Source organism: Rhea pennata, chromosome 3 (assembly GCF_028389875.1).
Source record: "Rhea pennata isolate bPtePen1 chromosome 3, bPtePen1.pri, whole genome shotgun sequence".
NCBI classification, from domain to species: Eukaryota; Metazoa; Chordata; class Aves; order Rheiformes; family Rheidae; genus Rhea; species Rhea pennata.
Genome location: NC_084665.1, coordinates 56,874,051 through 56,890,804, shown reverse-complemented (window position 1 = coordinate 56,890,804; position 16,754 = coordinate 56,874,051). Strand labels below are relative to the sequence as shown.

General features: G+C 39.9%; 1 protein-coding gene across 5 annotated transcripts in view; it reads right to left on the bottom strand.

Annotated features, from left to right (window-relative positions):
* The window catches only part of SASH1 (SAM and SH3 domain containing 1), a 125,075-nt gene that overhangs the window by 14,739 nt on the left and 93,582 nt on the right, over positions 1-16,754 (bottom strand). For all 5 annotated transcript variants that reach the window (XM_062572360.1, XM_062572361.1, XM_062572362.1 and 2 more), the window contains 8 exons: positions 15,196-15,542; positions 10,595-10,666; positions 8,100-8,243; positions 5,806-5,941; positions 4,532-4,701; positions 3,209-3,418; positions 2,368-2,518; positions 95-208 (listed from right to left, as the gene is read on the bottom strand). In XM_062572360.1, the coding sequence (XP_062428344.1) occupies positions 95-208; positions 2,368-2,518; positions 3,209-3,418; positions 4,532-4,701; positions 5,806-5,941; positions 8,100-8,243; positions 10,595-10,666; positions 15,196-15,542 (1,344 nt within the window). The remainder of the gene's footprint in view (positions 1-94; positions 209-2,367; positions 2,519-3,208; positions 3,419-4,531; positions 4,702-5,805; positions 5,942-8,099; positions 8,244-10,594; positions 10,667-15,195; positions 15,543-16,754) is intronic.

The window sequence follows — 16,754 nt, the reverse complement described above, 5'->3', positions numbered from 1 at the left end:
ATGTTAGCCAGAAACGTGAGCAGAAAGCATACAAAGTCATCTACTGCAAAAAGGCTGGGAGGATTATGAGACTTTTTGCCATCATTATTATTACCATTCTCCAGGTTTTCACTGCTCTCGTAGCAGCCAGAATCCCGAGGAGAGCACCCAGTTAGGCCTTGACCTTCAATGAGAAGTTTCTCCTGAGATCCTGACTGGTCACTGTTACCTAGAGGAAATGAGAGAGTCTAGTGAAAACAGAGACAGAGAATACAGTTGAACTCCTCAGACTTACATTTCCAACACCTACACTATTTTCACTGTTATGTTAATCTTATCAGACCCTAGTTTAAAAAAGAGTGAGCATTAGGAACAGCCATCACAAAGGCATAAATAGCATTGGGAAGTATTCATCCTGTTTCGTACAGCATTAAATACCAGCCTCAGCATGAGTGTCACAGAGCAGTGATGTACACAATGAAAGAAGAACAGAGCGTGTGTCCTTCTCAGCTGCCTCAGTGCCAAGTCCTTTTAAGGACTGGCAAACTCACCTTTTAAGTAGCCATGGGGATGGAAATACTATTAAACTAGGGAAACTTATTTAAAACAATGCTATCAAGGTTCCAAATCCCACATCAAGTAAAAAATAATAAAAAAAATCCCAACCCTGACCTACTCTACAGAAAGGACCAAGAGGAAGGATCAGGAGCAGGTCTTGCAAAGTCAGACCCCTACTGACCCCTAATGAATGGGGAAGAGACAAGGGAGACTCTACTGGGAGAAACGCTTGCCTTCCTCGCTCTGTGCCTAGAGCCAACACTGGTCTGGTGCGGTCCCCTGCAATCCAGGGGCTGGATTCCAGGAATTTGCCCACCGTGTTTGGTTGGAAATTATGCTTTGTGAAGACCCTAAATCTGGGGCTGAAGAGAGAGAAAACCAACCCCATGATGCAAGGAGATAGTTTATGTTGTGTGGGTTATTTCCTTTTTTGTTTTTTGTTTTTTTTTTCCCCTACAATAAAACGTCAGAAACAGCCATTCTGCTTCCTGTTCTCAGAACCTAAAAGGTAATTAGGGAGTGGAAAGAAATGCTGCTGCCCCTCCCAGGTTCCAGCTGTCTCTTCTTCTCTTTCCTTTCTGCTCATCACCCTTATTTAGGGCTGGAATTTATACTTTCCAATTACTACATCAAACAGTTCATCAAATTTTCAAATGAAGATTGCAGGTCCCTAAAAAAGTGATTTCATCATGGAAGAGAACATTCTAAGTAGGTCTGCAAATAACCAAGAAAGGTTTGCATTAGATGATAAGTAGCAAACGAAAAAAATCCAAGCAATTCTGAAATTGCAGTTTTTTCTTATGGGAGAAAGTCTCAAAGCCTCTTTTGGAAATGTGCAAGAAATGTACATGTCAGTGAAAGTTCAGGCCACAAAGCACTGTCCAAAGTCTGACCACAAATCTCTGTAACAGAATTAAACCTTACTCACTTAATAAGCAGCTGTTTAAATTGCTGATATGGCACTTTAAGCTATATTGTAGGATTTTGCACAGAAGCAGCTGAGAAAGCCCTCACACAATCTTTTCCACTGATTCTGCTCTGGAGGACATTAAACTTCTGCTGACATTTTGGGATGAAGGGGGAATTCAGTACTGTTTTAAGTTGCTGCAGTTAGGTGTTACATGGGTCTCAGCCCCTGCCTCCAGCAATGTCTGCTTTTCAAATGGGTGATTCTACTCTTCTGCTATAACTCTTGGCTATTGCATGGCCACTACAGCTCCGCTTCGTCCCGTGCACCTGAGGCCCCCTCAAATCAATTTGACTGCCAGGGCTCACCCTGCTTCCCCCATCTTTGTAACCACTTGTTTGGGACCCTCTGGACAACAGACAGAGTTGCACTGCTGCATTTTAGATAGTTGTGCCACTCTTTTGCTCTTTATATCTGACTGACACATTTTTCTCCCTTTGAAAATTACTGTATTGTTATGTTTACAACTTGAGGGTACCTGTATAATCCTGAAATTCAGAGAGTCCAAGGACTGTATGCATATGCAGGTAAAAAAAAGTAAAAGCTTAATTCACATCACCTTACCCCACAGCTCTCCGGGCTTTGATCTTTTTCTTACCCTTGGTAACGCCCAATCTCCTCTCTCTAGAGGAGACTTGAATAATTTGGGAAGTAGGGCTTACATGAACAAAGAATTCTGGTAGGACGAAAGCAAGCCTTAAGTCACTCCTCAAAAATCTGTGTGCCATAACACAGGAGGACCATGGAAATAACTAGATTAGAAAAAAATGTCACAGTCCCTGAACTGGTTTTGTCTTCTAAGAGATTCTTGGCAGAGCTCTAGTAAACTTCAAAACCCCCCAAACCCCAAAAACCCCACGTACTATCATATTCCTGTAAAAGTTCCACTGCTGTGAGGAGAACAGCTCTGTGCTCAGGATCTCGGATGTTCAGTTCATCCAAATCTTCCTCTTCTAAAAGCTTAAAGGTATCCAGATCTTCATAACCATTGAACAGAAAAGTGGGCATGTGCTCCTGCATAGGAGGAAACAGGAAAAAAGTGAACTATAAGGCAACAACATATTTGTTCAACTTATTTTGGCAGTACAAATTCTAGAGATTTTCATTACCAGGAAAAAAGCAGTAGTTTATCAAATGCAAACCACTGCGTAACAGTAAAATTACAGGATTATATACTGTATAAACATTAATCAGAGATTAGGGAGGTAGCTGTGCTAGAACTAGAATGCTATACGTATTTTTGTATTTAGAATGCGGTGTATTAAATGCACTGGGTAGCACACTATCCAGAAACACGATATGGCATAGCTCTTTACTAACAGGTAGTGCAAAGGATGAACTACAGCTACAGCAGTTTATCTCCAGCCCTACCAAACAAGAACATGGAAAATAACTTCCTCCTTAAAGAGAGGGTAAATATCATTATTTTATGCTTTCTATTTGCTTTTGAAACGTGTTAGCTGGCAGCCATACTATGTAATGCTTTATGCTTTCTGAGTGCATACAGCTTGCAGCACCTCATCAAGTGTGACAGGCAGTTCTGCCAGGCCTCAGCAATTTCCACTCTGCAACTAAGGCCTGATTCTACTAAGTGGGGTCATGCTCCTTAGCATTATAAATCTGTTGTACAACTATTAACTCCAAAGACATGTCCCCTTTCCCACAAGCAAAAATGAAGGATAAACAAAAAGACAGAATGTGGACCTTTAAGTTGATGCGATCCAGGAGATCCTCAACGGACTTGGGCTGGGGCGGTCTGCTTTTCCGGCGTCTCCTGGTGGGTCGCTTTGGCTTCTCTTCCTCTTCATTTAACACGTCCACATAGATAAACTTGAAAGTGCCGACTTTGTTGTTCAACAGGCCCATCCATGTGCCCATAGGGGGTTTGCTGATTATATCAATGATGTCGCCTTTCTGCAGATCGAGGAAGCAAGACAGACATTTAGGCATGCTTTCTGAAGGACAGTCAAACTCATCATCTTACCCTTGTCTTTTGTGTACACAGAGCTTAGTCCACAGGTAAATACCCTTTAGTTTCAAGGAGATTAACTAGACCTCTTGCAAGGATCTTTTTACAAACGGTGATGATATATATTCTTTTTACAAATGAAGAAGGAAGAAAAGGGAATCTAAGCAATTTGCCTAACATCACAGAGGAAGTAGCACAATCTGGAAGAAACCCTAACTGGCCAGATTTGCAAACCCACTTATACCCTGGGCTGCACCACTGCTGTTTTACAGAGATGGCTCAAAGGTGTGTAACTGTCTAAAACTGGAGCAAACGAGAACAGTCTCAGGCTGCTCAGTGACATTAGATTTTCTGAGGAAATGCAGTATTATGAAGAAGAAATGCCACTGTACTGCAGCGTTTTCCACTACATTCCTGATTATATCAAAGAAGTGGATGCACAATAGTCATTGTATCATTCAAGAGGTTACCCTATGTATATCTGCTTTAAAAAGAACTAGTTGTCCTTGGAATTTTAAGTAATGAATGACCTGGAAAGAGTCAGATAGAGTGGATAGAATACTGCACAAATAAAAAGAACAAAAGTTGGTATCCAGAAAAATTGAAAGGGACTAACAACACATGGTCAGCAAAGTAATTCAGTATTAGCTCAAAAACAAGTCATATTAACTGAAATGCCTTTAAAAGACACTGTAATGCAGATTCATCCATATTCATCCAAGATTTTCAAAAATTATTAACTAATGGATTAATTCACAGTGACAGGCATGTATTTTTTCTCATTAAAAAATAATCCTTGCAAAATTGCTTCAAGTGTAATGTAGGGATTACTGGGATGTAGGGAAATACTAATAATTACTTAACTATGTTCTATAATATTTTGGTTTCATCCAAACAAATCTTAAAGGTATCAGAATAAGACAGGTAAAAAGCCTCCAAAAAGCACATGGAAGTGCATTAAAAGACTAAGAATTGTAAAGTTCTTATGAAGAGCCTGTCATTAGCAGTTATGCCAAAATAAAAATTTGACCCCCATTAAAAGCAAAAACAACTGGTACCTTTAGCTTCAGAGAGTCAGTATCATAAGGGCTGGGAGTAAAATCAGTATGAACCCTGGCTCTTCCACAAAACGGTCCCCTGTAAGGAGGCTCTTCATCATCACCATCTTCAGATTTCACGCTTTCCCTGTTGCTAGTTGAGGAATCTGTTGTGCTCACCGTCTGACCACCTAAGCACATACGTGTGAGAGACAAAACATCAGTTTACAGAAGAAACAGCTCCTTGTGAAGAAGGTTCAGAAACAGAAGCAAGACAGAAATCCCGGTTAAAGCTTCCTCAAAAAATGAGACTTATTTCTAGAAAACATTGTAATTAAAAGTCCTTAAATGCTGTTATTTCTTATATTTATATACACATGATGGGAAGCTTAGTTAAGCTATTTTACACTCCTTCTCAAACTAATCTCCTCAAAATTTAATTGAGGTGTTATTTAATTTATGCCTTGTCTATAGTACTTCACAGATACGATCTGCCTGGAAAGTTTTGTCCACAAAAAACCTCAGTGAGAAAATGAGGCCACCACAGAAGAGTTCCAGAGTTCCAACTATGTCCAGAAACATGGTTTTATGATGACACTTTGTGTTGATATTAAAAAAAACAAAACAAAACAAAACAAAACAAAACAAAAAAAAAAAAAAAAAAAAAAAAAACAGAAACTAGATGATCTTTAGGACATGCATTTCCTGATTTAGAAATGGAGACTTCACTTCAGGCTTTTTTCTAGTAAGTTCTTGGTTTCTGCTGGTCAGTAATTCATAGCAGAGTCTGTGTCTGGATCCTGCTTAAGCTCTGACTTTTGCTAGAGACATTCATATGTAGAGAAGTTTTAAACAATACTCCTCTGAGTCAATGAGAGAACCTCAAGGTTTCTCTACTAAGTTAAAAAAAAAGAAAAAAAAAAAAGCAGAAGTTCCCAGGAGAAATCTTGTGTAAAGATGTGCCCATTCACTGGTGCTTTGATCTGGATCTTTGATTATCACTCAGATCATTTGTATTACAATAGCAGGGCCCAGCAGCCCCAGCCAGAGAGCAGGATTTCACTTTCTCAGGGCTCTGTATAAACACAAAACAAAAGAGACTGCCTCTGTATCAAAAAGCTTACAGCACTTTTGAGCTAAAAGTTGAAGATACTGTTCATTGTTAACCGTGATGACTAACCCATCAGCCTTCCTACTTTTAACCTCTGCTTCTGCTTTGACTTTCTCCTATTCTGCTTACTGTGGAAATCTCTACAGCCACAAAAATGGAGCAACACAATTACGGCTGAACTTACTCATTGAGCTCTGACCGCTTAAGGAGCTCCTCAGGCTCTCCACTGAGCCACCAGCTTTCAGCTTGGGCTTGTCCAGGGAGTCGGTGTCTGGCTGCGGTGACTGCGGAGAACCTGGCACAACATCTGGACCAGGCTCCTGCAGGAGATGAAACCATTTCAGTTCGGTAAAGGAACACAGGCAATGACAGGAGCTGACCATTCGACTTTGAGTAAAGGACATCTTGTATTTTCTTGCTGGTTACTAGACAGGATGAAAGCTAGTAAGTGTATCAACTTATTCAGTGGTACACAGGTGTGGCAGGAACCCCATTTTATCAGGCATGGTGACACAGACAGCAGCAGAAAGTCTGGTCTGAAATAGCTAACACTGAAAAAATGTTACATGAAACTCCAATTTCAAAAGTTTTAAAAGTGCTTGCTGTTTTACCAGCAGCAATGGCCAAACAGCCAAAGCTTTACTCAACTTTCTGAATCAGGATTTTGTATAAAGACAAGTACAAGCACAGCGATGTACATTTTTTTGCAGCGAATTACTGATACTTTTGCTCATTTAATTCTTTTTCTTTTCCTCTCTCTGTTGAAAGTAACTGGAAAATGCAGCCTGGGCATAATATAAGTACATATAAATACAAAAAAAGATTTTGCATATGCAATAGGTGAGGCAATTTCTCTTTTAATTCAGTCAAGCATTACAGTAAATACAAAAGGGTCTTTCCTAAATTGAAATTCTGTTAGCTTATGTGAAGCACAGTTAAAACAAAGCAGTAGTGATCTGTGGCCAGAATAGCTTTTGCTTGTTTTTCATGAATGCAGACTGAGACCCTGGCACATAGTTTGAGTCATGATGCCACAAAGATAGAAGGTACAGATACTCTAAAATGATTGTGCCAAAATATTCAAAAACAACTCTAGCTTGCATACAAGAGTTGTTTCTGTGCAGATGTGTGGTCATGAAACTTCTATATGAAACCTATTATTTGCATGCTACAGAATCATCAGAAAAAAAAAGTCATCCCAGCATATGACTTCAGAGGTCAAGTCAATCTTGGAGACAGCTAGAGAGCAGAAGTATTGCTAATTGTAAACTGATTTCTCAATGTATCCCTTTCTTAGGCAGACTTTCCAAAGGGGCATTGTAAAGCCAGTCAGGCACCAAAGCGTTTTCTTATCAATGTCAAATCACACTATTCGACCTTAAAATTTTTTAATTATAAGCATATCTGTAGCATTGCTCCTGGTTATGAATGAACATGGCAAATATTCCTACAAAAAAGAAACGCGAGTGTTCCACGGCATTACTTAAAACTGTCCACAGAACTGCCTGATACACTCTCTCCAAGTTTAAGAATTTTGGGGTTGTTATTTGAATCTGATTAATTAAAGCCCCTTTTACAAACAATAACACTTTGCACCATTCAGGTGAGGCCTTACTGTGTTGCCACTTTCATTTTTCTATTACTGGAAGTATTACCCTGGCGATCCAGTGACTGGTAAGTGACCACTTGAGGGCGATGTCTGCAAAAAAAAAAGCTCTGCTTTCCCAGTGGTTTTGTAAACTATTACTTACACATTTCAAGCGGAAAGACTGGTTTTAAACAAACGCTGAATAATTTTTGACAGTCCAGCAAAGCAAGGAATTCAAAGTATACCAAAGGGATTTTTTTGAAAAACGCAGTAATTGTTCTTAGCCCACTAAAATTCAAAGTCTAGTTTTACAACTAATATACTTCAGGTTTGCCTTTAAGAATGAGCTATAAAAATCTGCAGTGAAAAGAAGAATAGGAAAATCTTGGGATGCCCCTCCCTGACCACACTGTGCATTTATTTTAATGGGCTGCTGCAGAGTGCAAGGTATGCTGGAGAACAGATCTGTAATAGAGCAGAAGAACAGTGCCCACAGAGATATGCTGGGAATTTAAACTAAGGTGCAAACTGCAGATTAAATATATTATTGTGACCTTATGTCATAAGGCTAGTTCCCTTAATAAATAATGATGATAGATAAAGAGATGGAAATACAGAGCAAGATGTGTAATGCCATCAACCATAGGCTTCTGCTGATGAGGTACTTGAACGAAAAATCTGAAAATGCATTTTCACAGTTGGGCTTCTGTAAGAAGCCATTTCACAGTGAGGGATTTTACAAGAACACAGAAATAAGCCATACCACATACTCTTGGAAGAAATTTCTTCCTGACTTGACAGACTCCTCAATCTATAGCTTGAAGAATGGGAATCAACATTAATTATCATGTCTACAATATTAAGTAGAGTCCACTGCAAATCTTACATACCTGCTCAGACAGAGAGTTGCTGTATTTCTTAGACATCCTTTTCTTCATGGTTTCTTTGACAGACTTCACCTTTTTGCCCAGAGATATACGGGATGCAGAAGGTGATTTGATCACTTCTTTATAAACAAAGTCTCCTTCTTTGCCCTGCAAAATAAAACAAGATTTAAACCTATAAAATGCAAGAGCCATTTTTTCCTATTAGTCCAGCATTCACCCAGGCAGACAGGGGATGGTAGTGTGTTATCCTGTTCACTGCTCTAAACTGACTGTCAAGACCTTGTGCAAACCACCACAATAGTCCTCTCTACTCTTCTTGCTCCTAAGTCCTGATTTGTAATTTTTTCTGTTGGTACAGTATGTGGATGTGTTGGGGTCTGTTAGGATGCCTTTATCCTTTCGAGTTGCAGCTAAGTATCTGACTTGGCTGACAGTGAACTCTACAGTTTCAGACTAAGCCCTCCTCCTCAGGAGGCACAGAACAGTAGCTGTGCCTCATGTTGGTCAATACCACAGCTTAACAGGACTCATGCTATCTTTGAGATCCTAGCGAAATACATACTTGGATACCTATATTTGACTACCTAAATTTATATTTTATTTTCATACAGGCATTCAGTTAACCTCTCTTGATGACCCACTTTGTGGTTTTACTGAGAATTGTTAAAAAAAAAAAAAAAAAAAGGGTGGAAGCTACTGAACCCACCAACCATGGTAGAAGGTTGCACTTCACAGCTATTCTTAGGACTCAGACACATGAACAGGTTACTGAAGGATTAAATTAGTCAGTCCATGTATACTGGATGACAAAGGCCAGCTGCTTTGAACTCATTTAACCTTTTCTAAAGTAGCCTGAGTTACCTAGTATTTACTTATGCCACAAGCATACAAAATGAATTACTGTGGATCAGTTGACATTTTACGGAACTTAATTTATATGACTCAGCCCATATGCAGGCAGTTTGTGCAGTCAGCATGGTAAGCACATTCTTCCACTCTACAGTACTTTAGGAACCACAGCAAGGCAACTCTATCAGAGCTACTACCAGAGCCTCTATTGCTAAGGATACACCAAAAATTAGATTGCAGAAGGAATCAAAATCTATTTACAATTTGATTACTGAATTTGGTCTCTGACTTGGTGTAATAAACCTTTAGAGAACAATTTAGATAAATAACAAACCTAAGATACATGTACACTATATTCTGCACAAAGGATTTATCTTTTTTCCAAATTTATGCACGTTTGTTACTTTATTATGTTCTCCTAAAAAAATCTTTGTGAAGTTTAACTGACACTTTACTTCCGATACTTTTGTTTTTTCCTTTGTAAGTTGTTTGTGATAACAATTTTTTTGGTAACTTTTGGTCTTCTTTCAGCAAAAATTAAGGATAGCTCTTTGCATGATCTGTTCTGAAAAAAAATCTTAACTAATGGATTTGCACGTTTTCAACAAAAGCTCTAGATCTGCACACACTATTGTGGTTCACTGTATTTTTCCCATTACTGATGGTAGTAGGGAAAACATAACATCTAAATTTCACACCTTCCTATGTCAAAAACAATCTGAACAAAATATGCCAAGCTAACTATGTATAAACATTGTGACTTTGGAAGTTAAGCTTCTCCTTAAGTAAAAAGCTGACAAAGAAAATAACCCGCAGTTCTGTCCAATTTAGGGGAAATTTTTGATGCAAAAAAAATCTTCTTTTGCAAAAATTTTTTTTTACAATTTAAACTTAAAGTAAAGTAGAGACATCACCAGAGTTAAACTTGAGATAGTACAGGTTCTTTGTGATATTAAAAAAAAAAAAAAAAGCTATATATGGGCAATTTAGTTCCATAAAATGTTCAAATGTTCTGGCTTATAGTTATTTTTGGCTGCAGTCTAACTAGCATTAACACTAGGATCAACATGAGTAACATAAAAGGAGTAATTCCCATGGCAGTAATTTTATTACAGTTTTAATAAAAAAAAAGAAAAAAACCCCCTGACACCAACTGTACAGCACCCAGCACAATGGGATCCTGGTCTACTCCACAGATCTTAAATATAATGAGAAAACAAATCATAAGTAACTTATGCACTGACTTCCACCGAAATAACTTGCAGATCTTCACCGAATTAAAGTCTGCCTCGTCATTCTGAAAAGCAAACATTTTACCAAGAAAGCATAGTAATGGTATGTTTTGCCTGGAGAGATGCTCTGAGGAAGTCAGACACAGGAACAGTCCACAGATGTGCCCCCAGATCTGTGCTTTGATCACTTGTTCCTGCATCTTTAGACATATGGTTTATAAATACTCATAAACACATGGATATGGGTGGATATGTTATTCTCAAAGCTAAGGAAGTCTGTGGTTAAAAAAGACACCCTGCCTTCTTGGATCCTCAAACTGCTATTACGGACCTAAATTACACTTAGGCCTATTATAACTCTATTGTGCATTTCACTTAATGCTATTTCAAGCCTGCGCCTTCTTGCCTTACACTCACCATTTGGTCAGAACTGTTTCCAATATGAAGAGAACGATTTGTCAAGTCAAATCCTCCAAAGCTACAGGTTCTCTGCAAAAAGAAGGATAGAAACAGTTGTATCACAATGATCAGTTCAGTCCAAATATCTGTGATTTGGAGAATGTCAGTGAAAACACTAACATGTGCAAAAATGGAAACAAACAAACAGATGGGAGACCAAAGATTCAAACATTACAAATTGAGAATGCTGTTGTAAAGTAACTTGAGTCGTTTGTCTCTCTCAGAGATGACTCCTTGGTCTAAGGTCTCTTGCTGTTGAGTCATCTATTGCCTACTCTTTTTTAAAAAGCAAAAAGACTTTTGGTCTGAGGAAACTGTTTGTTCATCTTATGCATAAAGTTTTCCAGGTTCCTGGCAGCTCCATCTTAGCACTTGAATCTCCCTTCATCCATTAGTCCACACAAGCACTGAAACAGAGAAGGACTAATCCTTTAAAGCACTGTATAACCTACCTTCTGGGAACAGTTGCATATGCTTAACTTCCACTGAAATGCAGGCAATGTTAGTGGGTTTGCAGGGCAAATCCTTGGTAAGAGGAGGGGAAAACAAGCCCGTTCTAGAGGTTCATAAGCATTGTGGCCCCAGAGGCTTGGAAAGCCCCAGTTCCCGATGACATATTTCTCATCACCTCCATGATGATACATGGCAGTTCTGCTACTTTTGGGAGAAAGGAGGTCATATTTTCAATGGCATTATCACCTAATGGAGTGACTCAGACGCTACTTTCTGGGTTTGGCTGAATGCACAGATGTATTTTATCATAATAATCCTGCATTAAAAAACAATCAGCATTATGATACTGCTTCCCTTCCAAAAGCAAAGAGCAACCGAACTCAGTGCAGTTGTACTTCCACAGCCAAAATCAGAGCATTTAAATTTGGCAGGCGACTCTCTGCTAATGCTCCAGTTATCACTTGAAAAAAGACCAGCACCTTAGAGTGGCTCAAAGAGAATTTAGTTTTGCCTTGCAATCCAACAGGTCAAAACATTGACTCTTCCCCCCCCCCCCCCCCCCCCCCGCCTTTGAACAACAAACTGCACAACCAGTTGCTAGTTACCTGGCCCTGTCAGCAGCCTCAGCAGGCAATCCTGGAAAATGAGGGCATAGCATTTTACTCGTACAGCTTCAACTCTAAAGTATGTGCTTAGCGATAGGCAGATCTCTGTTATAAATATTCTCTTTATAGTCAGACATGAGACAAACAGGATGCAGAAGATCAGGAATTTGCAAACTGTGCAGTTTTAGGGCCTGAACTACTCAATGGAGTAACTTGAAAGATACTTTAAGATTTAACTAAGCATCAGAAGATTTGTCCAGTTAGTACAATAAGTGTGGAGATCCACTACCTGAGGATTCCCAGTTTACTTGGACACTTTATTAATAAAGAGGCAAGCCCTCTAAACTGTGCTCCTTAATAAACAATTCTATTAATTGGTTTTGTTACGGTACACATTCTTCCTGCCTCATTCATTGCTAATCAGCATACATATTAATTGCTTTTTTAAAGTGTTTTTTTCTTGACATATGTTGAGTGCTGCACACCTACAGCGCCAACTTTTATGGCAACCACAGTTCTCTTAGAACTCACAGCCAGCTTTGTTTAGGCTTCACACACAAAAAAAAAGTGCTGTGATGTAGAATTCTTTAAAACGTTTTCTCTCCAGAAGGCAATGTGACTATAGCATAGCTTTTAAAAATTTGGAAAGCATTTGAGACTAACCACAAGTAATAAGATCAGTTTTTAAAGCACAGCACATCTAACTATGAGTAATGTTGTCCTTCTGCGAAAAGACCATTCTAAGTAACCCTGCAGCGTATGGCGATCCCAACAATGGAGAGAGGACATCTGGAACTGCTCTGAGTAAACATCTCTCAAACCAGCCAGAGCTCCTCCTACAGCAGGCTCTTTCGAGAGCAAAATGGCTGTTGGTTAAAATGTACCATATTAAGGATTCTTATTGTTCTGTTGTGGACCTCCCCATACATTCAACACTTAACTTGCACCTTCAGATTTCAGTAAAGACCCTAGTAATTCTGTACCAAACAAAAGGTCTGTGGATGAGGAAAGGGATATTCAATGGAATGGCCATGCAATCAAAAATATTATCATTTGGGGAGAAAAGAAAAACTGATGCAATTTGAAAATTTCATGCATGTCCAGGTCACTGAAACAAATACAAATGACAAAAATGAATGGCAAGGCAAGACAGAGTGACCAGTTCCACTGAATACATAGGCATTGCAATTTCCCTGAGGTTGCAGCAAACAAACATTAAGTGTTTCTAGGAAGCAGGAGTGGCATCACTTCCAAGGTCAAGAGAAGTTTACCAGCTTTTTTGCAGTTTCAGGAAAAAGTGTGTTGAAAAAGCTAGGAAGAGCAGTCAGTCCTCGCCATTTATCTGCTTCACCAAAGGCTGGAGAAGCAGTTAACTGAGGAGTTCCTCAACAAGAACAGCAGTGACAAAGTTCTATCCATTTCTTCTCCGACTGTATCTCTGAATAAGCAAAAATCAGTCCAGATGGTTCTCATAATGAAGTTACTACAGTGAGACTACTTACTAGAAGAACTGAAAAGCCTGTCTTTGGTATCTGCATTTACAAAGACAGCTTCAGAGGGCATTTTTAATTATGGGGCATCTCTGGCACATATGAATATGCTCTTTTGCCTGCTGATAATCCCCTACTATTCGACTCACATATGGGTGAGTCAGGTGTCTTTTATCACTGTAATGTCCTTGCGGAGAAAGAATGTCTTCTGAGCACAATGTTTATGAACAGGAACAGTATTGAGCCAGTGGCAAAGCAAGCAGTAAATACAGAACAAAGACTGAAATAGCTGAGACAGAACGTTCATGGTATTGGGTAGAAACAAACTACTACTATTGTAGCCAAAAGTAAAAAATGAACCACCAAGCCTTGGTCAGCTCCCACCGGTGACTAATCATTACTCAGAGAGATCAAGGCTATCTCCCTCTCATATCCTGAATAACTCAAACCTGAAGAAATTAAGCAGAGGCCTCTCAAAATAAAGTTGTAATTCAAGAGGAAAACGCTCTTTCTACTGTATTGTTCGGTGGACTACTTTGCTTAATGTTATGAGTCTACCATTGTTTCCACCTGCTGAAGTAGGGAACACATCAAAATTGTCAAGATAACAGACTAGCTGGCTCAGCTCCAGAGATCTAGCTGGCTCTGAAGGCAAGTTTCCAGGAAACTCGACATCATGGTGAAAGGAACTACCAAAAATGGGTCAAACAGGCAGGAACAGACATGGCAAAATTGAGTTTCTTTGGAGCAGTCAAATCACTTAATTTCCCATTGTATAGGAACGTTTCTTTTCTTGGCCACCCCTTGTTCCCTTTTCCACAATGCTATGAGGGAAGGTCCCACCTTCAGCTCATGCTAGAAGGCAGGAGCAGCGGCCAGGGACAGCGCAGACGGGACACTTCTGGTTGTGGTGAGCAGCAAGCAGGAGGTCAGTGCCTACATAATGTAAACCCCCCTGACTTTCTGCAGCTGTGAGTGTGACGGAAACTACAGAGCTGGGTGGGCTACTTTAGCAGATGAGAAGGAAACTGTGAAGGGGAAGGCCAATATGAGGCAATGACAGAGGGCAGGAGAGAAACAGAACACAGTTGACTAAGTATGTTCTAATCCTTTAAAAATTTTATATATCTCACAGCATCCCTTTAAAAGAAAGCCGATTTCCAAAGCATCGAGAAACCATTTTTATAACTTCTCAAAGCTTCTTTTCATTAATAATCTCAACTTCTGCTCTAGCGAAAGTTAAAAAGCAGCATTTTGTAATATTTGATTTCTCTCACTGAGTTATTCTGTGCACATGGGAACTGTGGACTCAACAGAACTCTTTTCTGATGGGATGATATCAAGCTCCTTAGGGTATACTGGTATACTTTTCCCTTACAGAAGAATTACAGTGGCTAAGAGTTTCTAAATGCAAGGAAAATAGGAGAAGCACAGAATTTTAGTTAAAAGTGTAAAGCAATAAATGTCGACTGCAACCTCACAGAAACTGGAAGGCCACCTTCACGGCAACTCTTTGACTCACAGACTTTTGGTGGATTCTCAAGAGAACCCTTTTAGTACAGCGATCCACTGTGGCAGCCCACTTCCTCTTGGCCTCCTCATCCTCCTCCAGCAGGCATCTCCTCAGGTCCTGCTTGTCGGCCTTGCTCAGGGTCCTGTCAGTAACGGGACGCACCAACTGTGAGAGGTTGAGGTGACTGTATAGGCTTCTCTCCACCACATAGGTAATATTGAACTCGCTGACAGAAGTGCGCCCTCGTAGCCTTCTGTTTGGGAAGCCACAACCTCCACCCCCTTTCGCTTTGTGCCGCAGTAATTGTAGATCGCAAGTTGTGGGGGATGCTCCTTTCCTAGCAGGGCGCTGGCAAAGAAAAGCTCTGGAACAGGAATAGTTAGTATCCATTTTCTTCAATCGGATCTGCTTCCTTACACTCTGAATCTCCTCCAGGGACACCAGAAGATGGTGCTTGTGCCTGTTGCTGTCATAAAAGCAAATGCTTTCTGTACTTACCCCATGGCTCAGGGAGCCGAGGCTCTTCTTCATCTCCCCATCTGTCAAAGAGCGGCATACTTTCTGGGTCTTCTCCTCTTCTGGGTAAGAGAAAAAAGTCCCAAGTTTCTTGGGAGGCTTGATAAGGCCACGGCTATCAGTTTTGCTGAAGGTCTTCACCAGCTTCCGGTTAGCTCCCCAAGTATCAAGACTGCTGGATGATGGAGAAGTAGTGAGTGAGTCCGAATCATCCTCTGGCTGCTTCTCACAGGAGCTATCGAAGTAGAATTGCTTCTTGTGAACTCCAGAGTAAAGTGCCGACCTGTCATCCAGTATAGGAGAATTGTCAAGTGAGTGCTCTTCCACACCTAAGGGGACAAAAGCAGCACAAAGCATGTCATCACTCATTTAAAATGGAAGGAAACCTCCTCTTCAAATAAGAAGCCCGAAAGGTATTTATGGGTGGATAAATCTGAACCAGTTCCTTCCATTTGTGAAGTGAGAGTTCTGGGATGAGTTAATAATAGACTACAGCATCCAGCACCGCTGTAGAAAGCAGTATTTGTCCCAGAAAAGTATATACAGCTGAGCTCAAGGATGAAATGAAGAGTTGGCTTTTGCTGGAAGAGGCACCAATTTTAGATACACAGAAATTATTTAATGAACACCTGCAAATAGAAAAAAAAGTAGGTCATACTGAAGGTGTGCCGATTTCAAGTGTCCTGCTAATGACAGAAACGCAGGGTTTTCACCAACCATATATTACAGAAAGGAAAGAAGACTTTTTGAAACAGAAGCAGGGTCTATGGGCAAAGGGCCAGGACTCTTTTGGGGATGGTGTGAAGCGAAAAATAGTACCTGAAATTGTAATTCCTTTCTACACTTATCATCCAAAAACCCTTCCCCCTCAGTGTTTTCTCCTGAATAATGTTTAGGCTTAGGTTTTATATGCAGCAGCAAGGGATTGGTCAAACAAGAATACATATCCTTCTCAGTCCTGCCTGACATATTTCATGGCGCTCATAGATATATATCAGAAACACACACAGAAATGCAACTGCATTTGTTCCTTGCAGAACACACACAGAAATGCAACTGCATTTGTTCCTTGCAGAGAACTCAATGTGGGTCATGTAAACTTCCTTTTAACACCAAACTTCCATTTAATAGGGGCAGACTTTGCCTTCATCTTTGATGATTTGATAATGTTACAGGAGAGCTAAATTTGAACAACTATATAAGTATCTATGATTTCCTAAACTAATCCATCCAATAATAGGACACATATTTCAAGATGAAAGAACATCAGTTGCTTTATACAGGCTTCCAGTCTCATCTTCACTCTGTTGGCAAAACATATTTGACACATATTTGCCTCAACCTAAGACACTGTTTTACCAAGATAAAACTAGCTGAGGCAGTGAAGGGCTCGTGGATCACATCTGACACATCACTTTCGCTCTTGAGCTCCTGGGATATAGATTGGAGTCCGATTTTAACACCATTTTTACTGACGTGCACAACTTGATTTTTTCTCTTTTGAACAGAAAATAGACTTTCTTCTGGGACTGAATACGTGT